The sequence below is a fragment of the Acanthopagrus latus genome, chromosome 1, assembly GCF_904848185.1.
Source record: "Acanthopagrus latus isolate v.2019 chromosome 1, fAcaLat1.1, whole genome shotgun sequence".
Classification (NCBI taxonomy): domain Eukaryota; kingdom Metazoa; phylum Chordata; class Actinopteri; order Spariformes; family Sparidae; genus Acanthopagrus; species Acanthopagrus latus.
The window spans coordinates 28,621,611-28,648,757 of NC_051039.1; the positions used below are offsets into that span (position 1 = coordinate 28,621,611).

The 27,147-nt window shown below is 40.0% G+C and overlaps 4 protein-coding genes across 15 annotated transcripts in view; 3 read left to right on the forward strand and 1 right to left on the reverse strand.

The window, feature by feature from the left end:
• Window positions 1–24,844, reverse strand: part of LOC119022627 (zinc finger protein Aiolos-like) — a 61,269-nt gene extending 36,425 nt beyond the window's left edge. For 2 of the 7 annotated variants that reach the window (XM_037103786.1, XM_037103760.1), the window contains exon 1: window positions 22,171–22,197. Coding sequence is in view for 4 of the 7 variants with exons in the window: in XM_037103715.1 (XP_036959610.1) it covers window positions 22,171–22,265; window positions 24,640–24,656 (112 nt within the window). In the remaining 3 variants the exon portion in view is untranslated. Of the gene's footprint in view, window positions 1–22,170; window positions 22,266–24,313; window positions 24,595–24,639 lie in introns of those variants that run through there. The other 5 variants (XM_037103715.1, XM_037103753.1, XM_037103725.1 and 2 more) reach the window with 5 other exon arrangements.
• LOC119022670 (SWI/SNF-related matrix-associated actin-dependent regulator of chromatin subfamily E member 1-like) lies at window positions 21–11,490 on the forward strand. Of its 5 annotated transcripts, none has more exons than XM_037103819.1 (11): window positions 21–159; window positions 977–1,027; window positions 1,346–1,389; window positions 1,716–1,820; window positions 2,660–2,740; window positions 3,077–3,208; window positions 3,433–3,604; window positions 5,510–5,682; window positions 5,787–5,888; window positions 6,341–6,602; window positions 10,865–11,490. In XM_037103819.1, exons 2-11 carry the CDS (start codon window positions 1,021–1,023, stop codon window positions 11,068–11,070), a joined length of 1,284 nt encoding a protein of 427 aa, XP_036959714.1. In that variant the 5' UTR covers window positions 21–159; window positions 977–1,020; the 3' UTR covers window positions 11,071–11,490. The 5 variants fall into 5 exon arrangements, with proteins under 5 accessions (XP_036959714.1, XP_036959732.1, XP_036959723.1 ...); XM_037103837.1 differs by having other exon boundaries at window positions 6,356–6,602; XM_037103828.1 differs by having other exon boundaries at window positions 1,716–1,814.
• ccr7 (chemokine (C-C motif) receptor 7) lies at window positions 13,391–16,488 on the forward strand. Its single transcript, XM_037103869.1, has 3 exons — window positions 13,391–13,500; window positions 14,743–14,792; window positions 15,088–16,488. The coding sequence occupies exons 1-3, from the start codon at window positions 13,485–13,487 to the stop codon at window positions 16,153–16,155; spliced, it is 1,134 nt and encodes a 377-aa protein (XP_036959764.1). The 5' UTR covers window positions 13,391–13,484; the 3' UTR covers window positions 16,156–16,488.
• Window positions 17,848–27,054, forward strand: LOC119022662 (tensin-4-like). 2 transcript variants are annotated; one of them, XM_037103798.1, is made up of 13 exons: window positions 17,848–17,923; window positions 19,047–19,311; window positions 20,442–20,784; window positions 21,128–21,444; window positions 21,536–21,631; window positions 21,812–21,943; window positions 23,346–23,438; window positions 23,974–24,051; window positions 24,148–24,210; window positions 25,244–25,415; window positions 25,540–25,608; window positions 26,001–26,030; window positions 26,229–27,054. In XM_037103798.1, the coding sequence occupies exons 2-13, from the start codon at window positions 19,065–19,067 to the stop codon at window positions 26,359–26,361; spliced, it is 1,773 nt and encodes a 590-aa protein (XP_036959693.1). In that variant the 5' UTR covers window positions 17,848–17,923; window positions 19,047–19,064; the 3' UTR covers window positions 26,362–27,054. The 2 variants fall into 2 exon arrangements, with proteins under 2 accessions (XP_036959693.1, XP_036959704.1); XM_037103809.1 differs by having other exon boundaries at window positions 17,855–17,923; window positions 19,044–19,311.
• The last annotated feature ends 93 nt before the right edge of the window (window positions 27,055–27,147 follow it).

A 27,147-nucleotide genomic window follows, 5' to 3' on the forward strand; every position in this document is an offset into this window, starting at 1 on the left:
AAGAGGGTGGGGGTGCAATTCTGGAAGATTCTGCAGGAATCTTATGAGTGGACCCCATTTCATTCGTTTATTGTGGGGACTCTTTCTCTGAGCTAGGTGGTTAGCCCTCCTTCACAAAGTCACAACGCACATTCTTTGGTTTGGACTAAAGGTTCCAGGGTGAGTTTTCTGGCCAGCACTTCAACATACATGCTTGCTTGTCACCATCAGAATCCGTAGGATTTTGTTTATCTCTTGCATGCTAATATCTGAGATATCATTTTCTTTTCATTTAGCTTAGGCAGCTAAGCTACGTAGCCGGCTAGCCGTCAGCCTGCTGGTTATTCAGATCATGTAACCTTAACGTGAATTAAACTGACGAGCCAGGCTAAACACACTGCATTATTATCGTATGTTTACTGTCCTTAGTGTATAATTACACGTAGCCTTAAGTCATGGACATTGATCAACGCTCCATTTATACTGACTTCCGCTTTAGGCTAAATAAACTGGCTTTGAACAAACAAACATTGACTGTATCTACGTTAGCATGCTATTGCTAGCTTGCCAGCTAAGTTAGCGCTACTTCTTGTTCATTTGATCCCGCAAAGGTGTAGCTCAAGATGGACAAATGAACGGTGGAAACCAGCCCGTCCTAAAACCAGCTACCAGTGTTATTTCAGTCATTTCAATTAACAAATAATCGTAATTCCTTTGGCATTTTATGCAACCTGAAGCAAATCAGCGCTGTTACTGATGCACTTATGTTGCTAACAAGAAATGGCTTGTACGTTACAGCCAACTATCAGTGTTCACGTTTAGCTAACTATAAGCTAAGGCTAAGGTAACATCGAACGCACACCAGCGTTAGCCAGCCTTGTCGTCTCATATTCATCATCGGCATCTCTTTGTTTTGTGCGATGTTTGAACCACCCTGTCAACACAACTACTCTCATACATACGATACTGACTCCCACTATCCCACTGTTTGTTGCAGAGCCAATGACTGGGGTAGACTGATACACACTCCTCACAACAAAGATGTCAAGTAAGAAGGAAGTGTTTTCCTTAGTTCTCATATTAAACTCTTTGTAGGTGATGGTATCAAAATGCATATTCAGATTAATTTCCATATAACCATAACACTTCAATATCAGAAGTGTATTAATGGTTAAAACAGAATTCCGCTGATATAGGCCTAGTTTGTCATTGATGGTTTTTATTTCATATAGAAAGAAATCATTTGTTGTAAATATAATTGGCAGATGGTAACTTCAATGGTTAAATAACCCAGAGGATTGTAAATTGTCTGTTGGTTCACTGGACCAAGGCTGGTGTTTGATTTGGACCTTTTGTTTCACAACAGAGAGACCATCTTATGCCCCTCCCCCTCCCCCTGCCCCTACAACTGTAAGTATGACTGTTGCACCAAATGTTTTCAGGGTACCCAAGGTTCACTTCATGTTGCTGTTCTGAGACTTAAATTGAGTACTCTAGGTTCTTTATAAGAATATATTTTTAATAAAGATCAGCTTTTTGGTTGAATCCGCAACTGTTATTAACATAAACTGATGTGCTTATACACCACTGCTTCTGAAGAGATCATTTTCTTATAGCCCTAGCATGAATGCAAGTTTCTTTGTTTTGCATTTCCCAGCTTATTATTTATTTGCACCTCCTCCTTCTTCTTTTATGTCATTTCTCATCCGTATTTCTGTCTCATTTGTTTCCATCAGCAAATGCCCAACACTACCGGGTTTGTGGGGTACAACCCATACAGCCACCTTGCCTACAACAACTACAGACTGGGAGGGAGCCAAAGCAGCAACAGTCGGGTAACGGTATGAATATTAACATAGAGTAAACTAAGTGATTGAAAATGTCAGGCAGATAGAAGTGGAGATATTAGAATCCATAAGTTAAGTTTGGCAAAGTAAGACACAGGATAAGCCTAGTAAGCATCAGTTGCATTTTCACAAGTTAAATTTTGCTTAGAGCAAATGGCATTAGATGCATTTTTGCATTTCCACCATGCACATAGCCGATACTGCAGAATAGTCAGTATAAGAAGCCTAACATTAATCCATGACTGAGAATGAATCTGAAATGAGTGTCATTCCAATCTCCCTCTGCTACCTCCATCACAGTGCAGATTGGCCAAAAGTCCATCTGTGTGTGTTCAAATACCACCTGCCTTTCAAAGTCTGCATTTCCGACAGCCTAAGTAACCCATGCCATCAGTGTTGCCATGGTATTACAAACTCGCAGCTCAGCATGGCTCTGGCTGCTGAGCAGTAATTTAGTCACTGCATGCAAGCTGTGGTTGGCTGATTCTGATAATGGCATTACGGGCAAATCTCCGCTTAAGTGAGATTTTTGTATTTTTTTCACAGTCAGCGCTATTCCATTGTACTCTGCAGGGTTCCTGACTTATGTTTGGCCTCGAACTGACTAATTACATTATTTTAATTTCAGTGACACAAATTTACTTTGATGCATATTGTATTTGATTCCAAGTCTCATTTTTGGTTTTCTATATAGTTTAATACGAAAATAGCAAACTATGCACCTGCACATATTTTCACAAGTGTTCTCAGCCTAGCTTAGCAAAAGTGTTTGAAAGGTTGTCTGATCACTCAACATCAACAATGCCTTAAGGTGACTTTTCTTTGTTTACCAGAATTCCTCTGGAATAAATATCCCAAAGCCACCCAAGCCGCCTGATAAGCCACTGATGCCATATATGAGATATAGTCGGAAGGTAAGTGCACAGTGTATAATTGCTACTTTTTGCATCATCATGTGCTCTGCTGGAAGACAGGGATGTTTGCTTTTAAGATACTCTATCAGCTCAGAATCAGTGAGACATACATTTTGTTTGAGACACTACTAGTTGTTTATGGAGTTAGGTGTGAAGCCATATTAAGTCAAGACTCAGCTAGGATTGTCCACACCACATAGTGGGATTTATCAACTTGGAGATGGAGCTTAAAGCACACGGCCTCCTCTGGTTTGTGACCTCTCTGCAAAGAGATAACCACTTAATGCCCCTCCAACCCAACCCAACCCCACACCCATGTCTGGTTCTCATCACCAGGTTTGGGATCAAGTAAAAGCCTCCAATCCTGATCTGAAGCTATGGGAAATTGGGAAGATAATCGGTGGCATGTGGAGGGACCTCACTGATGAGGAGAAACAGGATTATTTGAATGACTACGAAGCAGAGAAGGTTGGTTGTTTTACAAGGGGTGTTTATGGTTTTTTTTCTGATGGGTGACCTTTAGATGTGTCTCCCAGAATTGTGGGTCCCTCCAGTCATCCTTTCCTTCCTAACAGTCCTCAGTAAACCTCTTCTTTCCTTATGTTGCTCTAGTTGATTGAACAAGGGTCCACATGTAGTGTCTGTTTGCCTTCTCTGTTTCCTTGTCATTCCTGTCATCTTTTCCACCATAGATTGAGTATAATGAGAGCATGAAGGCCTATCACAATTCGCCAGCCTACCTGGCCTATGTCAATGCAAAAAGCCGGGCAGAGGCAGCTCTGGAAGAGGAGAGCCGCCAGAGGCAGTCCAGACTGGACAAGGGAGAGCCTTACATGAGCATTCAGCCAGCGGAGGATCCAGATGGTAAGGCCACTCAGCTAAATGCTTTGTCTCCCAAGGTTTAGAGCACTGTGACAGAACTGTAATTACTGTAGCACGACCACACAGAGTTACCAGTCCGCACACCCAGAGACTGTTATCTTTTCCCCTCCTCCTACACTGCTACAACTGTCCACATTTTTGGTAATGCTACCTTTGAAATGCCATTTCTGCCTTGAAGCTGCAAAATGAAACAAAATGTGTCTTTGTTTTCCACAACTGTTTACATTTTGAAGATATTCTTGCCATTGGTTTAGACATAATTGCAAAATTTACATTCTTTTCTCTGTTGTTTTAAAGACACACACACACACACACACACACACACACACACACACACACACGTTAGACACAAAAGCCAGAAGGAGACGTTAGAGTTACACCCACCTCAAGGAAATGATGCTTGTCGGTGTCTGGCTGGGTTACAGTAGAAGATAATGATGTACAGGAAAACTACAGATAAAACCAATTGCTATTTAGAAACACCCCAGACCATAAAAATGTCAGAGCTGGTATCCCAGTGGGTTATGTTCTCAACAGACTGCACGTACGTCAATGATTAAATAAGATTTAACTCTCCTGGTGGCTACACATTTGGAGATTGTGCTTTAGTAATAAATAAAGTCTGTCAGAAATTTGACTCTAAACTGCTGTCATATCCCCATTTCTCCCATTCTCAACAGCATCAAAGCAGCTCGCACAGATAAAGTGCCTGCTAGAGTCATAAAGTCTAAAGCAAAGGACAGATCTATCATGCTCTAATTTGAAATTTGTGAGAAGTCTGTATTTTGATTGTTTTTGGCAGTAGAACAGCAAAACCAAATTAGCTTGAATTAACTGTATTTGTTGATAATCTATGTTTGTAATGTAATCAAGGCAATATTAGAAATTCAGGAAGCACAATTGTTTTACTTAAATTCTGTCATTCAAAATAACCTGCAATTACATTAATCCTGCAGAATTATGAAAGTGTGAACATAAAAGAAGCTGCATTCTCATACACTGCCTTCAGAACCTATGTGAGCACCTTCAGTACTTTCAACATGGCAGATGAGACTCATTTCTGCTCTCTGAAAAGTTTCAAGTGTGCACACATGTGTGCACAGCGCTTGTAAGTTCAGGCAATATCCACTTTGAGCTCTTGTGTCATCACACAAAGGGTTTAGCTGAGTAAACACACAACAAAGCCAAAAGAGTGCCATGTGTATGACAGTATTAAAAAAATATATTCAGTGACTTGAGGATTGGTGTAAACAGATACTGTTATCTTCACGTACACTTTTAAAGATGTTCTTGTTTTTAATTTTATTCTGATTGCATCAGTGAAAAAAATAAAGGCAAATATCCATCTATCTATATCTATATATCTATATCTATATCTCTCTCTCATATACATAGAATATATAGAAGATGCCATTTGAATCCACCTGGACCTAATTCTTTAGTGTGGAAAAAGTAACTAGAGGAGATTATTGTATGAAAGCACAGTATTTAAATGGCAAAGGAGTATACATTTAAGACCAACATTTGCTGACAAATGAAAATTGCAGACTACATCTGTCCACATACAGTGGGTTGTAATTAACCGCTTGTCCAATTCACCTAACAATAACGGTTCCGCTTTGCTTAAGGATGTATTTTGACATAATGGTCTATATTTAACTCTAACTCTGTATATAAATATTGAGCAATATCCCATTTTTGTTTATAGTGCCCTGATACAACAGCACTTGTATCATATGTTTTGTATCATTTGTGCCATAGTTTGTAGAAGCTTTTCATACTCGGTGTTGATGACTGTTGAATCTCTGCTCTTTGCCCTTCGACAGGTGTGTGAAAATATATTTGCTTGGAAAATACTAACAACTCAGATGCTTTCCATTTCTACAGATTACGACGATGGGTTTTCAATAAAGCACTCAGCTGCATCTCGTTTCCAACGCAACCACCGTCTGATCAGTGAGATCCTGAGTGAGAGCGTAGTCCCAGATGTGCGCTCAGTTGTTACAACTGCTCGCATGCAGGTCCTGAAACGGCAAGTCCAGTCTTTAATGGTTCATCAGGTACATTAATTTATGGTCGTCTAATGTTCACATGACGGTGGCATTTAGCAGAAACCTTTGTGTTTTGTGTGCTAATGACAGCGTCTGTGTGTCTTTTGTGACAGAGAAAGTTGGAGGCAGAGTTGCTTCAAATTGAAGACCGCCACCAGGACAAGAAAAGAAAATTCATCGATGCTACAGAGTCATTCACAAATGAGCTCAAAAGGGTACGGCATCTTCTACATGGAGTTTGGTCATTGCTTACTTGCACGCAAGCTTAATTTTGCATGTGTGGCTGTACCGTGCGCAGCTCTGGTTATGTGCCAGCCTACATCTGCCTTACAGCCACCAGCTGCTGCTAACTCCATCCACATGTTCTGGCAATCATATATCTGTCATCGTTTACAATTTGTAGCCCCAATAATAACTGTTGTTCTGAAATGAGATGCAGCACTGCACATTCAAATGCACTGTCTGCTGTGCACAACAGATGGCGCAATTTGTCCTTTTACAGCAATTTGTACAGCATTGATTCACTTCATTAAACTGTAGTTAAGAACAGAAATATGTGCTCATTTGGTGCAGTTACATGTAAAGAATGTTAATTTAAAGCATGCTCAGAGTGCAACAATTGTTTTTTAGCTTTCAACATTAAATCCCCCATGACTGTCTTCCTAAGCTGTGTTGTATGAAGGTGGAAGTGGACATGGAGAAGATTTCTGCAGAGATTGCTGCAGCAGAAGAGGCAGCCCGCAAACGGATGGCAGAACGAGAGAAGGATGCAGGAGACCGAGGTGCAAGAGAGGCCCCAACCTGTGTCTTAGCAGAGGAAGAAAAGCACATTTGTGCAACACATGGCAACAAGTCCCAGCAAAACTCTCTCAGTGAAACTATCAACAAGGAAGGAGAGGACACAGAATCCAGCACCACTGACACACCAGGTGAGCAATACTGGACATGATTTGTGCCTTCTGCTATATTACTGTTTTTTTGGTTTTGTTTTTTTAAGGTTGTGACGGGAATAATAAAAGTGCAGTGCTGTTCAGTCACTGAAAAGAAATGTGAAACAAGTGTGAGTATATAATAACAGCAGCTGGCACCAATGTCAACGCAAAAACAGAAAGTCAATGAACATAAATCAAATAAAACAAACCAAAGGATGTACTCTATATACGCTGTATATAAAACAAACAATTCCTACCCAGTCACTGCAAGTGAGCGATACATATTAATATCTACCTGCCAGACCAAGGACTTGCACTGAATGAGTGGGTAATGTAGCTAAGCTGTACTTAAAAATGAAGCATTTGCAGGGTCTGGAATGTAGTTAAAAAAGGCCCCTATGCTTCCTGGAATTTCCGGTTCAAAAATTGAAGTGAGTATCTGATTTTCTCAAGTTTTAAGCAGGAAATGATGTTCCCCAACCACTGTGTGTGATCGGGAGGGACAGTGTCCCTCCACCTGAGCAGGATTGCTTGACGAGCCAGAAGGGAAACGAAGTATGTTATTTTTCCACCGATAATAACTTCTCCCCCCAGTGACCCCAAACAGAGCCAGTGAGTTTGGTTTTGACATTCACTGTAATACCCGAGCTAGAGTGTGAAAAATCTCCATCTAATACTGGCTTGGAAGAAAAAAGATGTACAAAGCCAAAGTACTAGTACAAGTACTAGCCCGTATCCTAAAGGAGTGTTTCCCCACCAGCTTTCTGATTTAATTGTGGGGAGTGGAAATGGGTACCCAAAGAATGCAAGAATAGACAGATTATCGTCTGAGTGTAGTTCCATCGCAACCCAATCAGGGCTTTCGGGCTGACTGTAAAAGAAAGACCAAAACGTAAAACAGAATCGCTTTTTTCTACAAGAAGACCGCAGCAGTCCACAAACACCCACTATAAAGCTAACAGTGAAAATGAGTATAGTGGCGCTGAGCTAGCAGTATAGCGGCACAGTGCCGTTATTCCACCGTCTGAACCGAGATGCATATATATATATATATATATATATATATATATATATATATATATATATATATATATATATATATATATATATATATATATATATATATATATATATATATATATATATATATATATATATAGTGAATATCAACCAAACTGACTTTGCAGCAACAGAGCAGAGGGCAATGAGTTACCTGGGTTCAAGACAAAAAGCAAAAGGTTGTCAATATAGTGTGAGACCCTATGCTTTGTGTTGCCTCTCCAAAAACCAGACATGTCCTTACAATTACGAAAAGCAGTGGCAAGTGGTTCAATGGACAAATCGAAAAGCGAATCAGAGCGTGCCCCTGACAGCATGAATCAAACATTCTTGACTGCTGGGAGTTTGTTAGAATTGAGGGAATATAGCAGCTTAATCCATGAAGTAAAGTTTGGTCCAGAACCAAATTCTCCTAGCACAGCTAATATCTAGTTCCATTCAGCACCATCAAATGCTTCCTTGGCATTAAGAGATAAAACACATTCAGAGACTTATAGATGATATCAAATAATTGTTAAAGTATGAGTGTTTGCTTTTGACAAAGTCAGTTTGGTCTTTGGATATAAACTAGTCCAACCAAGCCCGTTTTTCCTCCACACATTGCAGGTGCGCCATCGGTAGTTAGCCCCACCAACTTTTCCCAGGGTTATTTCATTTTACTCACAGACCTCTACACTGCGTCAAAAATGTTCCTGCCTGTTGTCGTCCCATGCATGGCAGCTACATCCAAGAGCTCCTCGCTGACAGTGAAGTCTATGAAAACAGACAGACGTGCTGTATCTGTGTTGTCAGTGCTTTAATCAGCAGCTAATGAAAAAGCCAGGTAACCGTGTGACTCTTTGGCCAGCTGTGTTGTCGGATTGTCTGCCATTTCCTTAACTCGGTCTGCGATGGTGTTTCTTGACAAACTGATAAGCACTTGGACACTTCAGCCACAACAAAGCTAGCATTCACTCCTGCATCACTTTTAGCGGTAGCTTTGGTGAACAAAGTGTGCTGGAACTGCAGTCTGCCTTTTGGACAATTTTCTGTTTTTCTCTCGCATACCAATGTTCTGTGCAAGTATCTGATTCTGATTCATGTTTTGTTGTGTTTCTCGCATATATGTCCACTCAAAGTAGCTTGTTTCTTAAGGTGTATTGTTTGAGACTCGGAACACAGGAGGTGGGGCATGGGGGTGAGCTCTGCAGTGATTGGCTCTGGTGTGCATACATTCAGGGGGCATGGCAAGGTTGACAAGGCTGGTGGAATTCCTAAGTAATTTATTAAATAATTTATTAATGGTATGTTTGTAGTCCAGACAAATCCAATGTTGCACACCCTTCAACCACGTAGGAGCCATGTTGAAAATCTCAGGTCAGTCTGATCCTGATCTGCAGAGATATTTCAGGCGCACACACAGACAGACAGAGCTTTCTTGTTTTAATAGATAGATGTAGGGATGACGTTTTCATGTCTCCAAGCTAGGACCTGAGATAAGATCTTAGCGTCTGTGTTTAAGGGGAAGATAGGCCCGTAGGAGGCTCATTGGATTGGGCAATAAAAGTGATATGAGACATGGAAAATGAGAGCAGAAGAGAAACTTGTCTGCAGGATTCAGATAGGACCGAGCACAACTGTGGGGAGAGCAGTGAAGAGCATGTCTTAAAAAATTCTGCCAGGAAACAATTGGAACCTGGACTCTTGCCTGACTGCATTGAGGAAATGGCTACAACAATTTCTGCCTGTGATATGGGCTCTGCCAACCTCTTCCTGAAGTCTTATGAATGTTTGGAAATATTGAGACAGCTTAAGAAGAATTGCATTAAACTCTGACGTGTAATGCTTGGAATAAAATTCCCTGAATGTTTCATTAATTTGCGAGTGACCTGAAGATATGTGGCTATTTGGCATTCAGATCTAAGAGATATTCTGGCCTTGCGCTCAAGCATATTGCTTCATGGGATATATTAGTATTGGGGAAAAGGCTCCCTCTCCATAAATTGATCATCTGACAGCAGAGTTGAATTATACTGGCAGTGCCTGTTCCTCTGGTTAAAACCACAGGAGCTTGGTCAGAAATGACTATTCTCTGATAAACACAGGCCTGATCCAGCTGGACAACTTGGTTATCTATGAAAAATTAATCAATTCTCGTGTATGAGTGATGGACATGCGAGAAGAATGAGTATTTGCTTTCGTTTGGATGTAGAGAGCGCCACACATTGTAGACAAATTAATCAGAGATAGGCTTGAATGAAGGAGGCTGATTTACTTATTGTGCCAGGGTTAGTAGAGGATCTGTCTAAAACGAGGTGTAGCCAACATTTGAAATTACCGCTAAGTATGAGAGAATATGTGTTGAGGCCCAACAGTGAAAGCAACTGTTTAAAAAAACCCTACATTGTCTAATTTAGGGGCATACACATTTACAAGACAGGGAGACAATAAAATATTGACCAAACTTACCAGCGATCGCTGGCAGTAACATAACCATCACACCAGCACCACCACCATCCACCACCAGCCACCTGCTAGAAGAAGCAGCAGCAGCAGCAGGCTCCTCAGAACAGACATTGCACAATGACAACTCTTCCTGCCTTAAACCAAATTAACTACAGCTCCAGTAACGTGTAATAGAATCAAGCACCTCTAAAACATCCTTTTAGATTAAACATTAACCCTAAAACAGGACCATGGAACCTGGATACAAACTCTAAAATGAGACTATAGGCAAGAAAACGTGCACACTAACTACTAACTCCAGACCTCTACTAAATTCCACCTCAGACAGTCATATGAAATAGTGAACAAACATAGGCTAACCTGTCTTTTAAAATGCTAGTTTCAGCTTAAAAGGTGGACTAGTTGTTACACTGATATTTTGATGGCTTGCAGTGCAAACATTAATTGAAACGTAATAACATTCAGAGAGACCATGCTGACCACATCTTGACTGTGAGCAACGTTTCATCTAACTTTGAGTCAAACAGGCAAAATTATGATTTGAACTCGGCTGCTCAAGCAGTGTGGTGAAAGCCTCCAATGTTAAGCTGCATCTTTTGTTTTTGCTCAATTTGGTGCCTTTTGAGGTCACTGCAAAAAGGCTAGTGTTGGTCAGGATAAAAATTTGAGTTGCCTTATCCACCTATCAACTGATGGTCTCCCTCTGACTTTTGTTTTTTTTTTAACATCATGTCTTGTGTTTTTTCTTGACTTAGGGAAGCCCAAGACCTCAGAGGAGCCTGAGGTTCACCTAGGCAGTGAGGAGGGGGTGTCAGAGGACAAGGAGAGCGTCCCAGAGGGAGCAATGGAGGAGGGAACCAGCGACAGTAACACAGGCTCAGAGACCACCTCTGCTCAGACAGAAGATGCCCCGACTAGTGAGCCATCAGAGGGGCCAAGCAAAGCAAGAGCAGCCAACTGAGTTCATCGCCTGACTGTTTGTGAATTGTAAGGCTGTCATTATATCTGCTAGGCTCTGATATCATCCTCTGAGAACATATATTGCACAGTATCATCTCAGTTTGTCAAAGCGTTCAGATGGGCTTAATAAGCTTGAGGCAGTGATGAAAGTTTGAGTTTGAAAGCCTAAGACTCACATACATTCGCTGAATACAAATAAATGAATGAAAAGTAAAGCACTTGAAGCCGACAAAGCAATGGTCCTGTCGAAAATAAGTGCCACATAAGCCCATGTGAAAGCACCGAAGAACCCATTCAGGCCCTTTTCAGCACATATTGATACATATCTCTAGCACTATGTCTGGCAGTTCCCAGATCGTCACAAATTAAGACTTGCTATGTGAAAAAAGCTGTTGCATAAAACAGACATTGCTCAGTGTTATATTTAAAGTTGTCCTTTGTATTGTAGTGTCATTATTGCTTTCATTGTTATTTTTGCATGTTGCAATTGTTTTGAAATAAGTTTGCATACTTGTGAAGAGTGGAGCTGGGTGACCATCTCCTTGTCAGGAGAATATTTGTTTACTCTCTGTATCAGTATTACAGTGACAGTATTGTCTCAGGAGTTTGTAGTCATTAGTAGTAGTCACTTTTGTTATTTATTATAAGCATTTTTATTATACTTGTGCATTGGTTGTGCTGGGCCTGGCCAAGTCCATCCATTAGATATATCATATGATCATCAATGCTGTACAATGCTCAACTACCAGTGTTCTCAAGTTTGCTTGCTGTCAATCAAATCAAAAGCAGTACGCTTAGAACATTTGTGTTATGATCAATATTGCAATTTTCAGACTTTTAAATGTACCGTAATTGTGTACACAGTGTAACGAGGTTTGATTAGACATGGATTCACATGTTGTAAAACAGCTTGAAGAACAGTCATAAACATGCAGTCTTAAAATGAATTTCCTTTTGCATATTTATACCAATAAACTTTTCTACCCTGAAAAAATGTGTCATTTTTAGTATAAATGAATATAAATCAAAATGTATGGCACAAATGTGCATCACTTAAAATGTATAAAATTGATTTTAACAGATTAATGCAAAACTTAAACTTTGGTCCATAAATGATCTAATCAGTGTATAAAGGTTGGTTGAGGCTTGTGCCAAACATTCATTGTTGCATGTAGTGCTTGCATAGAGCACTTTGTCCTTTGCACAGTACAGGTAAGGGAAGTGGGTAAGATGAGAGGGAATTATTCTGATTTCCTGTTTTTTAGTGCAGAACTAGCATTCTTCTTGAATGTTCAGTTGTGCATGAAACACATTTCAGCATTACATCCTGAAGACCTGACAGGTGATTGAATGTTTCTGCTCAGTATTGTCTCTAGATGCAACCTCTTGTGACATCATTTTAGTTATCAGATTTTACTGTGCTTTTGTTTGAATGTGAAAAATGTCCACAGCATTGCAGCTTGCTACGTTTTGTACCATGTGGTTAGAACTGCCTCAAGTGAAAGCTACAAACCACAACCGCAGAGATACAGGTGTGCAGAAAGCTGTAAGCTCCTGTGACCTAGTGGGCTAAAGGGTAAGTTTGCAAGACCTCATCTACTGTCCAAGTCTATAATAATCACAAAAAGAAAAAGGAAATATAACCCCCAGCACATAAAATGATCTCTTTAAAAAGCAAGATGTCTTGTCAACATTAACATTTAAATAAATACATAGCTTTATATGTTTGCTCCATGTTTTACTGTAAAATAATAGTTTTGTGGGGAATCAAAAAGTAGTCTGATGAACAGTCTACAATCTACTGGCTGTAGTGTGTAGCTTTGAACAATCATAGTTTCACTAACAGGAAGCCTGAAATACCTCATTTGCATTCAAGACTTTTTTTCCTTAACCCCCGCTCCCTCTCAGGTAGTCCCTTTCATGCAAACGTGATACGTCTTTAAGAGTAGATTCTACCACAATCATTTGGTATAGCAGACATTTTTTAATCTTAGTATAAATATAATGTTGCCCCTCAGAACGCAGATTAATAATAAAGGGACTTGTGTAACAGGAAGTGGTTATATTTCTATCTTTTGAATCACAGTGGCTAGTGGTCTCCATATAACATTTTAATGTCAAAGTTGCCTGACAGTTACATATTATTGCCTAATGATAGACATTGTTGTTTGAACATATCTAATTCAAATTTTTAATAAACCATACATTGAAAATTCACTATCTGTAATAGTAGTTTCTTTTTTGTACACAGTTCAGTTGTGTGGTTTCTCACATGACACTCAAGTCCTGAAAAAAAAACAGCAGTTTTTTTTTTTTTTCCTTTTTCATCTCAACACGGGGAAACCACCACCACACACAGACATTCATCTCATCTGTGTCGAGTGGCTTACCTACAGCATACTACTCTCAGTCAACATGACTTCTGTCAGCGGTGAGTACCTTACTGGAGTTTAACTAGACATTTAGACAGTAAGACATTTAAAATAATATTGCGTAAGTAGTTGTGAATGAATGCATCAGAACAATCGTGTTTAAGACGATAACCTCAAGAATTTAAACGTTAATCTTAATAATTTAAAGTGCAAATCTGGAGAAAAAAAAAAACATTTTTAGACTTCTGGTATCAAAATAATCAGTGACAAGTGTTTTTGCTACCAGGGAGTGAAAACAATATGTAACCGTTTTAAGCTACATTTAACCTGTTCATCAATGTGCTCCAAATGATTGAAGTGAACACAACGTGGCACCACAGAAACATTTGGTGTGGTTCACTTCATGTATCTGTAAATCAGTCAGAAGTGTAGTCATATATCAGCCAACCTTATTTTTGATGTAGAAGAAATCTGCCAACCACTGTCACTACTAAATAATAATATCTAATATTATAACTGCACCAAATAATAACAATGGTAGTTTAAAAAAAAGGTTTCTGTCTGACCTCATTTGCAACTAGAGAAAATGTATAAAAATAAAGAGTTTATTAATATATAAGTTATCTGATTAATGGTGCACTTTAATAAAATGTAACATTAACATTGGGACTGATGATTACTACTGTGAGCTTCGTCAAAAATGCTAAACTAATCCTTTTTGTCAATGAGCTGATTTGAATTCACATTACCACTGATTTAACAGGAGGCTCATTACTTTGGAAATAAGAATAGTAAGATCATAAGATCGGAAAATAAGAAAAGGGGAAGTCCACCAATTTTCCATTTACAGGTTAGTGAACTGGTAGTGAGGAGTACTACTCAACCTGTGAGAACACTTGTAAAATGCCTTTGTGAAGTCTAAGAAAATTACCCTGATAATGTCACCAGATTCTCAGTTTCAGCTTTGAGACTGCACCATAGTAACAGCAAGACTGGGTTACAAACTAGGGTTAAAGAGTTTGAAAGGTGTAGGCAGTTACCACGCAGGTAGGGTTTAATGAAAGATGCTATGGGTTGCATTTCTTTTTAATCCATACTAATACAATTCAGGATATTTTGGCCTTTTGCTGCCTCAGTCGGACCCTCCTATTGTGATCTGTTGTGACTGTAGTACTTAATCAAAGTTCCCCCTTTAACTGATCCTAATATTGCACATAACGATTGTCCGCACAGTGAATTACTTCTTAAGGACGTTATCATCATACTGTAACAGTGTTAAATTCACTCCATGTGTTTTTCAGATATCCGAAAGCTTCTGCCAGCTGTGCTGATATGGTTAATGAATGTTAAGGTAAGAAAAACACAGTGTAGGACCTCTTATTACAGTTGTAGACATGAAAGATAACAAGATGTTGACAAATGTTTGTAGCAATTGGTATCCACTTTGAGGTGAAAAAAACAAGTAACGAACTAACCACAACCTTCCACCAAGTACAATTTCCTCTAAGGAAGTGGATGGTAAAGGTATACCAAAAAACAAAATGTCAGGGGTGAGGGTTGGGGGTGGGAGAGTTCAGTAAAGAGCAGGTATTGTCATTGTTTTTACTTGCATTTATTTGATTATTTAATCTGTCTTTTAATTACAGTCCTGCTTGTCTCAGCAAGGAAACAATACAACCACCATAAACTACCAAGACTATGACATTCCCAGTATAAATTACGACGATTATATCATGGTTTGTAACAAAGATTCCAACCGCCTGTTCCGCCTCTGGTTCATGCCATCGTTCTTCTCCATCATCTGCTTTCTGGGCCTGGCAGGAAACCTACTGGTCATCCTCACCTTTTTCTACTTCAAGCGTCTCAAGACCATGACAGATGTGTTCCTGCTCAACCTGTCCTTTGCAGATCTGCTCTTTGCTCTGTCTCTCCCCTTCTGGGCAGCGAGCTCTATGGCAGAATGGGTGCTGGGCCTGGCGGTGTGCAAGGCCATGTACACTGTTTACAAGGTCAGCCTCTACAGCAGCATGTTGCTTCTCTGTTTCATCAGCGTTGACCGCTACTTCGCCGTCGCCAAGGCCGTGTCCGCTCACCGCCACCGCTCCCGAGCAATGTCTCTCAGCAAGGTGTCATCGGTTGTCATCTGGGTGTTGGCACTGATCTTCTCCATACCGGAAATAAAGTACACCGCTATTGTTAACAACACATGCACCACTTTCTCGAGCACTGGTGACCCGCTCCGTGTACCCATCCAGTCGAGCCAGATGGTTCTGGCTTTTGCCCTCCCGTTCCTGGTCATGTGCTTCTGTTACAGCGGCATTGTGCAGACCCTTTGCCAGGCTCGTAACTTTGAACGCAATAAGGCCATCAAGGTGATTCTCGCCGTGGTCACCGTCTTCCTGGTAAGCCAGGTGCCCTATAACTTGGTCCTGTTTTGGAACACAGTACTCACAGCACAAGGAGGAACTGAAAACTGCATTTACGAGAACAGGCTCCTCTACGCCACTGATATCACCCAGTGTGTGGCCTTCATGAGGTGCTGCCTGAACCCCTTTGTCTACGCCTTCATCGGTGTGAAGTTTCGTCATGACCTCCTGAAGCTGCTAAAGGACTGGGGCTGCATGAGTCAGGAGAGGTTCTTCAGGTATACCTGCGGCAGGAGGAGGAGCTCAGGAGCCACTGACACCGAGACAACCACCACGTTCTCGCCTTAAAGCTCCGTCAGGACGGATAACAGCCAATTCAAACCTTTACAGTCAGCTGAAGGACATGAGGATAAAAGTCTCAATATATTTTCCATGTACATAGCAGAAGTTATCATATAATTGACAGTTATGAGGGTTTTCACCAGTTTTTTGTTGCTACTTTTGTTTCTGTCTCTTTGTTTGTGTATTCTCTTTAGTTCATATCAAACAAAGCTCTGTTTATATTGCTGTATTGGATGTAGTGTACAGTGACTTTCAAGAAATTTACAGTGTTAATGAATAATATACATACTGTTTTTTTTCACTCTTTTCATCTTGTAAAATGAATAAATAAGATTTAATTCACTGACTCAAGACTTAAGAATTACTGGTTACATTAAATAAAATAAAAAAGGTCTATGTAAGTAAGGTGTATATGTATGAAGAGTTTAAAATTAAATCTTAAAATGACTTGAAGCTAATGTTTTAAACTACAGACAAAGGAAAGTATATAGTTTTAGATACTAGATGGAGTTTTAATTAGAAGCTGGATTTGAGGTTGTTTCTTACTTTAGAGACATAAGCCAGACATAAGCTACAGTGCAGTACAATAATATATATATAATGGATATAATTTTTGCACATCTTAATCTTAATTACTTTCTTAAAGGTGCACTAGGTAGCTGTGGGGAATAAACTTTAATCAAAAGAGAAAGATATTCATTAACAGGTGTTTTGTGCTTTAACAAACTTAACACACCAACTGACCTTACCTGACAACACAGTTTCATACTGTTTTACTTTATTTATATTTGCCACTTCAAACAGTGCACAGGGAACAGCTGGGAACAGCTTGTGTATTCAGTTATGGAGAGGATAAATATTTATGAGTTTGTATCATTACCTCATTAATATTGTACAATAAAATTCCGACTTTGAATTACTTCTCCAAAACTACATAATGCCCTTTTGATATGCAGTCTAATCTAATCTAATCTATTCTAATGAGGTAAGATAAGTGCTAAAATGGAGGCTGTGGCTGCGTTAATATTTTATGGCAAAGAACAACAGCAAAATGTTGACTGTCCTTGACTAAGAGTGTGCTAATAAAGAGAATTCATTTTTAACACATGTACAGTGTGCAGGTTGACTAAAAAGGAAGTTGTACGTTTAATATGTAGTAAAAGCATTAAGGAATTTGAAGGTAAAGCTACAGTCTTTTCATAGTGAATCAAACACTTTTAGTAGCATGAACAGACTTATACAGGATTTGTTAAATCCTACAGCTGCAACCTAACATCAGCAGTACAACCAGAGAAATGTGATATAAAGATATCACATCTGGAAAGGATGATAAATTATAGTACAGCACACAGGATTAGATGATTTGTCTTACTACTGTACTACTGTTACTTAAAATGCACCCACTGGCCCAATACTTTGTCATGCTGAATCTTTTATTAATATCAAGTGTATACGCAAGGTCGAATATTACAATAATACCAGGGAATGACATCTCACTACACGAGAGAAGCTTACATCATACCACTACATGCTCATCTGACTATGTTGCTGAAAAAAAAACCCAGCATCCCTCCAGCCATAAACTTTACACTGCTAAGATGACATCATCAGTGGGAGCCACAGGGATTAGTGAGCCTCACTGCTGATAGGCTTACAGGGAAAAGGGTTGGGATGTGATTAATAAAAGCATGCGGTAGACTAAAAGTAAAACAGTGGAAAGCGTGAGAGCCGAACAGCATTACAACCAGTAGAGCCCAGACCAAAAGACAACAAGGTAAGTCAATCTTTATTTACCACATCTTCATATATATTATTCAATCGAGAGTACATCAGCTTTAAATCAGCAGTGCTCAGGTTTTATTGAACTGCCTCCTGTCTATTTTTGATGTAGTTTTAAAACTGGTGTATTGTACACAAGCAGTCTTAGCAGGGATATAGAAGAGATTGAAGCAAATTATAGTTCCCCTTCTGTATGTTCTCATGTTCTACGATAAAATTGTGTATAACTCAAAAGCTGCATTACAGCTCATATGGCATTCACAATGCATGGCCATTATGTAATTGACCAAGACGAAGCTTTGTGAAACTTAATCGGGCTTCACAAGAGTAAAAAAATGTTTTGAATGATCTGAAGCTTTGAAAAAAAGAAGCAGAACTTTGCATGTTGACTACAGAATATACCACATTAGCCCTAAAAGTTGTGGCTGTTGTAAGAAAAACAACACTAGTGTAGTCATAGTAACAAGTAGTCACCTGGGTGACTCAATGAGCACCACGCCTCACTTCAATCGCATAGACGGAGAAACAGTGTTGGCTGATCATCCCCTGTATGACACACCCATCCTGAGCAGTTATTCATGCTGATATCAGCACTGAAGTAAATCATTTACTCAGCTTGTGTCATTCTTCAGTGTGTGGTTTAATGCATGAATTGAGAAATATGTGGAAACACTGGAGCAACACATACTGTCTAGGATGAACACTGTTTATTTTCCTTATGATTAGCCACAACAACTTTCAAGTTATTGATTGTTATCAAGTGCAGTGAATGCACTGTCGCATCAAGTTTTATAGTGATGAACTAAGCAAGTCTAGGACGACTCTAACACTGTGCATTTACAATCAAAAAACCTTTATCTATCAAATCTATTTCATAATATTTCTGTTATCAAAATCTGGAACCTGCAAATTTTGTTGCTTTAATCACTACAAACAACAATGAAAAGTTTAAGATAGAATGGCCAATCTTAAAAATGCCCATGAATGTGAGAATCTGGGGGAAAAAAATCTATGACGTGCCTGTTCTGCAGAGGCGACAAAGGGAGCGTGTGATTCCAGTAAGTGAGACTGTAATAGATCCTTCTCCATTGTATCTCTTTCTGTGGTTGTCCCAGCAGACTGTGAGCTCTTCTAACATGATGCCTGCAGCGAAAGGCATGTCCCAAATGATGCCCAATCATGTTCTAAGAGTGGGTCAAACTATCCGTCTGGACTCGCAGGAGACAGTCCATCCACATCCCTTTCTCGTGAAACCCAGTGGTAACAATAGTGATGCTGATCTTGACGTTTCACTGGATAATCTCAACCAGCTCATCCTGGAACTGGATCCAACATTTGAACCCCTTCAGGTCAACAAAAGTCCCTTGTGCAGCCCTGCTACAGGTACAGTATGACGGGAAGCCGCTCTGTGTTGCGTTTCTTTTGTTTCATCGCTATTCAAACGGATCTGTTACAGCTCCTTCTTACTTTAACACATAAGCAAAGTGAAAAAAAAGGACAGCCTCCTGCCTCCAGAGGTGAGACACAGAACACAGTTAACTATTCTCACACTTATGAAACAAACAGTTCACATAACCTGGGGCTTGGGAAATTTACCCTCCCTTTTTGAGATCGTGTATTGCTTTTAATCATGGGTAATTGCACCACTTCAGCTGTTCTGGGATTACTACCCAGACGAGGACCACACCCTGCACATGTGAGGCTACAGACACAGAGAAGCTCACCAACGAGTCACACATGAGGGTGGTACCGGCAGTGTCTTTAATGCCTGCTTTGATCAAAGTGTGCACAAGAGTCACAGAAATGGATTTCCTGCTAATCTTTTCTCAAAAGATGTTCGGCTGTATGTTTATGAAACTGGCAATGTGTTGTCGGGACAAACAAGCTTTAACAGTGATGAGAAATCAGACGATCCGACAGCCATTTCATCACACTAAAACAAAAACAATTCGGGTGCTGTGCTGATGAATACTCTTTTCTTATAGTTGAATAAATACAGGATTTCCCCTTGTAAAAACACTCACCACAGCACTTGCCAACACAAACAGACAGCTTTTCTTTCTCAGTATGAACATAAGTCATTATTATGTAACTCTGATTGCAAAAGTCATGTCTAGCTCAGCCATTGACCACAGGTTACAGTGTCCTGAGGGCATAACTAAAACCACTCCATGCCCAACAACACAGTGAGGCAAACAGATCCTCAAATGCACAGAAACAAGTTGTGATTCCTTAGTTGTTTGGGTATCATCGCAACAGCAGAAATACACAATTTAAAGCATTTAGCCTGGAAGGAATGGCCTGAGCTCTGCAAGCAGGAACCTGCATCAGAAATATGAATGTCTTTATCAGGCGTGTTTCAGCAGTGACTGTGTGTTTGCAGGTGGAGGCCAAACCCATTTTGCTAACAGGCAACCAAAGCATGAAGTCAGGGAAACATGGAACTGCTGACTGTTTCACATCCTTCATAGGGTTTCACAATCTCTTGTCAACCCTTTCCCCTCCCTCCTCAGATGACACCAGCTCAGACGAAGATGTCTCCCACTGTGTGTTGGTCCCTAGAGGATGCCCTCCCAGCTCCTCGCCCACCGTAGTACCGTGTGTGTCACCCAGTATAAACATCCCTTCACAGAGCAGTCTCAGCTGTAGTCCCAATGGCACACTGGTGTTCTCCAGCTCCCCTTCTTCCTGTCTGCCTCCTCTACCATGTGGAAGTGTACCCCGACGAAGTCCCTCACAGAAGCAAGACATATCCTGTTCCCAAGGATCCCTGCGCTTGTCGCACTCCAACAGAAACAGTGCTGCCTCACTTCACTCCATGTCAACATGTTCAGACACCAGCTACATCCTTGGCAGGTAAAACTCATGATTAAAACAACATCTGCCACTAAAAAAGTCTTTTGAGGGCTGATGAGGGCCTGTTCGCAAGCTGACACACAGACTGATGCATGTTTTGTGACAGCAGAACGAAGGTTTACGGCAGTAATAACAATCTGAAGTTAGAAATTTTCATTCCCAAAGAATGTGGCATATCTTTGCTACTTTACTATATAATTTCATTCTAATTTTACAAATTATACAACAAGAGAGGGGTTACTACTTTTCTGTGAAATCTGAGTTAATGTTAACTGTCATAAGCAAAAGAATATGGGGCGCTGACAGCTACATTGAAAAACATATCGGCTTCCTCTCTACATAGCAACCTGTCCCTGGCCAGTGAAGATGCCGACTCTCCAGAGTCCATCCTTACTAGTCCATCCAGCTCCTTCAGTGATGGCCCCAGAATGAGACAGAGCCCAGAGAAGCCCTCGCTGACAAAGCAAGGCCATCTACAGGAGCCTTACAGCAAAGGAGCACAGAGCAGTCCAGCTTCACTCGCCGGGTCCGTGACCGATATTCCTGTACTGCTGATCAACGGTGCACCACAGCCAGATCTGTACATCCAGTCTCCTGGACCAGAGATGGACTTGATCCAGACTATCTCTCTGTCCAACTCAAAGCCATTTTCACCTCACAGTGAGTTGCTTGTGTCACAGTAGTCAATTTTGCCGGCAGTTTCCACATTTTTATTGTTTGATCCCACTGACCTATTTTTATTGCTGTTTAGGTTTCCAAGCCCATTTCAGTGGCAGTCAGCCCTCAATGAAATTTGTCATGGACACTTCAAAGTTTTGGTTCCGTCCACATGTCAGCAGAGCAGAGGGTGAGAATCTCATAACAAAATTTAAAAGATAACTAACTGAATACATTATAGCTCTATCAAGCTCTTAGGTTTATTCATCTCGCTGGCTCCAGTATTATTTTCTGCTGACTTAGATATAGTAATAAGACACACATTATAATGTCTCTAATCAATGTCTCTGTGGTGTTTAACTGATTCTAGCTGAGGCCTTGGTGAAGGACAAGGAAGCAGGGACATTTGTGGTGAGAGACAGCACCTCCTACAAGGGCAGCTTTGGTCTGGCCATGAAGGTCGACCAGACCTCCGCCATCCTCACAGCCAACAACCACCCAGGTAAACCTTTTACCCGTCAAAGCAACAGCCAGAGCTATTGACTCCTTTTGAGTCACGTGCAATTCTGAACAGTAACACCCGGGTTTGGGCACATACAGGAAACAGACAGTCTTGCGTGCCACGGTAACCACAATCACAGAAAAACAATCTGAACATAGTGTGGCACAGTGCTGCAGTCATGTGTCTATATGCCAGAGAGTAACTGAGAGACACAGGCAAACACTCACCCAAGTCTGCTGATATGAATGGGCAAGTCTGATGACATCCAGCTATGTGCGGCGAGGCAGGAGACAGTGCTGTCGTTTTTTCCATCCGCAGTAAACTGTGTAAACACAAAAGAAACGCAGCTGTTTATGGTACTGTAAGCAAACAGTAGAGCTAGAGGAAAAATATACCTCACTCACTCACTCACTCACAAAACAATTCTGAGGCTCACTTCATTTTGTAGATTTGTATTTGTTCAACTCTTCTAGGAATGCAGAATATGAAAGACATGAGCACTGTGTCAGACACTGTCACCAGTTCACTGTGCAGGCACGTCGTGTGTTGTCTGTTATACGATTCCTCTGCTGGCTTCCATGTTATTTCTCAGGAACAGTTACCAGTGTAGTATAAATGAAGACAAAAAAAATGATCAAAAATGTACAAAGACTGTTGGTAGGAGGGTATCTGCTTCTCTTAGAAATTACATTCAAATGAAAAAAGAAGCACTTGACAGAACCATACATCAAATGTAACTTAGATAAATAAAGAGACGGTAGATCTTCTTATAAGTTTACTACAAACTGCTACATCCTCCCTTGTGGGTGGGACAGATAGAAAGGCACTCCTGAAGCGCAGCACTCCAGTGTTTTATCTCACTTGACACTATGTAGCCGAGTTTAGTGGATTTGAACAATCGTGACACCCCCAGCTGTTAATGATCATGACGGTGGTATTTAAATTTGTAATTCCAGCACAGGAGCCGTGGCAGGACTCAGCTTTATGAACAACTTCAGTTCAAGATTTCAGATTCATTTCTACCCTCTGACAGTTATATATTGAGTTCGCTTTTTAATGAAGTTGGTTTAAGTGAGATTAAAAGTTCCTTGTACCCTCCATAGCAGGTTACAGAAAATCCTGTTAAAACTGAAAACTATATCATCTATATCATCTTGTGTTTTTCATTTATGGGTCTGTACATTTTGATTTGCCTCCCACCATGTGGGACAGGATGCTAAGGATAAATACATTAAGTACTGAAATAATACATTTGGAAAAGAGAACAGCCATGATCCATATGAAATAACAGCTACTGCCTCTTTAAAACTTCCATATATATCAATATCATATATTGTATGTTAACTCCACTGGCTGCTTGTAAATCTGGTATTTCCTAACAATTGTCCTGTCATCAAAACAGAGGAGAGCAGCACAAATCTTGTCAGACACTTCCTCATTGAATCGTCGCCTAAGGGTGTGCGGATCAAAGGCTCCTCTCAAGAACCATACTTTGGTAAGTTACCGTCAACCACAACTTTATTGCTCATCTACGAGTGATCGACTGTCTTCTATTGATATTGTCTAGCCCACCTGGACTTAGTCACCCATGTCTGGCCTGTTAGGATGTGGGTGGATCTTGTACGTGGATTTCTTTTTTCAAAGGTATGAGTTCATGGGGTGTGTTGTCACACCCACAGATCTGCTATCAAAATGTATTGTGGGTCTTATCAGATCCTGAGAATGTGAAGAATATGACACATGCTCTGGTGTTTCTGCTTCCACAGAATTCTGTCTTTACTGTGGCAGCTCTGTAAAAGCCACAGATGGCAAAAAACAGGACAATAATCCAGATTTACTCAGCTTCATTTCAATTTCACCAAAAATTCTTTACATTATGACAACAATATCAAAAATATTTCAAGCTGGTCATGGAACAGGCCAATGGATTACGACACACTAAAAACGCTAAATTATCACTTGCATTCCACATAATGCAATGAATCTCTTAATCATGTGGGCTTTGCTATGATTTTCTGTTCACTTTGCAGGAAGTCTGTCTGCCCTGGTCTACCAGCACACCATTTCTGCTTATGCTTTACCCTGCAAGTTAATGCTCCACTCCCAAGGTAGGCCCTTTTTGCACAACAACGGTTTTTGTGGTGTATGTGTGTGTGATGTGTGAAGTAAGAAGAATGAAACTTGTCTCTTTTTTGCCTACACAGCTCTGGGCGCAGCAGAGGAGAGGGCTAATGCCAAACCGGCATCAGAGGACAACAGTAAAACAGGTGGGACAAATTGACTATAAAAAAGTGCATATATTCTGTTCATTTACATTAATATGTAAAACACACAAAAACAAGGTTAAACTGTACACTTAGTAGCACTTACACCCAAATGATATTTCAGTAGTCATTCAAATTGTTTTGCTGTCATGTAGGAAAGGCTAACAGTTGCATGTCCACAACAATTTGGCTAACTAAGGTTAAGTTAGCTGCTAAGGTAATGCTAACTAATTAGTTAGCTTTCAAAGGCTAACATTAGCTTTTCGTGTTTTGGACTCTGAAACTTGTCGGAAAGTACTTCGTCCTTTTTTTAAGTCCCGTAGCTAGCTTAAAGCCAAAAAATTGAAAAGGCGTCTTGCAAATTAACTAATTGAACTTCATGGCAGCTAATATTAAATCATCATAGCAGGTTTAATTGATAAGGTTACTTACAGCAGGTTGCGTTGCATTCAAGGTGTATCAGTGCAACAGTCCTGTTGCTATATACGATGTGGCTTACATGCAGTACTCCTCTATGAGTCCAGCATTCACGTAGAAACACGTTATTACGGTATTTGCTGTAACATGTACATAAGGTAGTCATTAGACCACTGTTTATTATATTTATTTATATTTTATTATCGGATTATTGTTACATGCAGTATTCAATGTTGTGCCAATTGAGGTGAAGAAAATAATGATATGCTGATGACTAGTCTATTCAACATAATTGCTCATCCTTGATATGATGGTATTGTTTCATTTAAACTCTTACCTGCAGCACAATAACTATCTGTCAAATAAAAGTGGGGTTGAAAGTACAATTCATTCATATCTGAAATGTGAAATGAATTGTGTCTTCTTCCATGCCATGTCCTCGTGATCGATATGTAAAATATGTCTTGTGTTCCTATGAGGGGGGACAAAAAGGGGTCCATCTGCTGTCAATCCATGAGGGAGTTGGAGGGAGCTCAATTTACTACCATACCTGCTTACTGCCATGTGTAACCAGCCTTTATTTCTAATCAAACCATCACATTGATTGTCTTTCCCAAAGCTTGCAATTTTGTCTACCTGAATGCGGTCCCCACTGAGATGCTGACGGGCCCTTGTGCAGTGCAGAAGGCGGTGTCCTCCACCCTCAAGAAGGCCTCGGGTTCTTTCACACCAACCATAGTCAGTCTGAAGGTGTCTTTGAAGGGTGTTACACTCACAGATATCAACAGGAAGTAAGAAATGACACATCCTTTCAGCCTGCTGCTGATATTTGACTTACCACACACTGCAGATCACGGTGGTCTGTGTGTTTGTTTGCAACACTTCATATCTAACAGCCACATCACCTCTCCTCAGGCAGTTCTTCAGGCGCCATTACCCTGCTCACCTGCTCAGCTACGGCGGTGGAGATCCAGACAATCGACTGTGAGTATACGGCAACATGTTATGAAACTGGATTCATTTTGATTATGATTCATACTTGTGTTGGAAAAATATTACGCAACATTTGCCATGGTTACATTCTCTTTTGTACTTGTGCCCTTTTTTCTTTTCTTCTAAATAATTAGATAGTTAATGCGGGCATAGTTCCATTTTGTTTCCCCCGTAGGCCTTGACAGTGAGCAAGCATGGACAGTGCCATGGTGCTGGAAATAGCACATCTGAATTATAAATTACACCCATGATATTCCTGTTATAACTTAAGAATATCAGCAGTTTTTTTTTTAACCAAAACTAACATTTTGTCTACAAAGAAAAAAATGCATGACAGTAGACTAGAAATGTAAACTTACACTTTGTATTTTGTATCCTGACAGGTGGCAGAGAGGTTCCAGTTTTGGTGCAAGGTAATTTTGAACTTTACCTACTTACAATATCAGAAATATGTTTTGTATCTAACTGTAAATTATATTTGTTGCTCATGTGAGGACACATAATAACCCCTCACAGGTTTAAGGCTCACTGGTGATACACTTCACATAAACTATATATAGATATATATTTATATAATTTACATCATATCTATTTTTTCTTTGTTTCAACAGGATGTTTGGCTTTGTGGCAAAAGGTGTAGAGGCTGGTATGGAGAACGTGTGCCACGTCTTTGCAGAGTATGACCCCCTCCAGCCTTGCAATAAAGTCATTGATATTATTCAGCTTTCAATAGCCAAGCCATAGACACGTAAGGACTGAGACGACATATTACGACATGTCCGTCTGCTGTGCTTTCACGAAATAATCTATCCAATATGGAGGTCATCTCAAGTGTCACTACTGCTGTTGTTAAACTGGAAAATGTACTGTATCTGCCATAGTACAATACCAATAAAATCTGAATTAAAAGTCCTTCGGACATCCCAGATTTGTCCTGTGGTCAGATGATAAAAGTCATATAGAAAAGACAGTTGTAACTGGCATATATGAAGATATACAAGACCGAACAGCTGTCAGACAAGACATAAGAGACATTAAAAGCAGCATCATGTACAATAATTGTACTTAAATGGCAATGTGACATAATATCCAACCAGTTTGTAAGAAAGCCGAATCAAACTCAACAATATAATGAGTAAAGATGTCAGTCTAAATTTGTTTGTATAAAATGTTAGAACAGCTTATGTATAGCTTAGGCCAAGGTAAAGCAGTTGATTTGTCTTATATCTTGACCTAGAACATTTCCTATGTATATTAAATGTGCACTAGCCTATGCTGTCATGTCCTTTCATTTCAAGACAGAAACTTGGTAGATACCTTAGTTGTATAGTTTATAATGTATTTATTATAATACCCTGTAAACAATTTCTTCTGTGTATATTCATGTATTTTTTTTTTAATTGTTGTGATGAAAAATAAACATGTCCAGCAGCTGAACTTGTGTCTGTGCATGTGTCAGAGAGAGAGGGAGTCAGGCAGCGTGCCGTGCAGTATGAAACAGAGAGAGCGCTTTATCTTCTACATTAGCTC

Coding starts and splice junctions, on each gene's coding strand:
- LOC119022670 (XM_037103819.1), top strand. Junction 1,821..2,659: donor GCAGCAACAGTCGGGTAACG/GTATGAATATTA, acceptor TTTGTTTACCAG/AATTCCTCTGGAATAAATAT. Junction 5,889..6,340: donor TCACAAATGAGCTCAAAAGG/GTACGGCATCTT, acceptor TGTCTTCCTAAG/CTGTGTTGTATGAAGGTGGA.
- ccr7 (XM_037103869.1), top strand. Junction 14,793..15,087: donor TATGGTTAATGAATGTTAAG/GTAAGAAAAACA, acceptor TTTTAATTACAG/TCCTGCTTGTCTCAGCAAGG.
- LOC119022662 (XM_037103798.1), top strand. CDS start 19,065: ATGATGCCTGCAGCGAAAGGCATGTCCCAAATGATGCCCAATCATGTT. Junction 24,211..25,243: donor AGAGGACAACAGTAAAACAG/GTGGGACAAATT, acceptor TCTTTCCCAAAG/CTTGCAATTTTGTCTACCTG. Junction 25,609..26,000: donor GGAGATCCAGACAATCGACT/GTGAGTATACGG, acceptor GTATCCTGACAG/GTGGCAGAGAGGTTCCAGTT.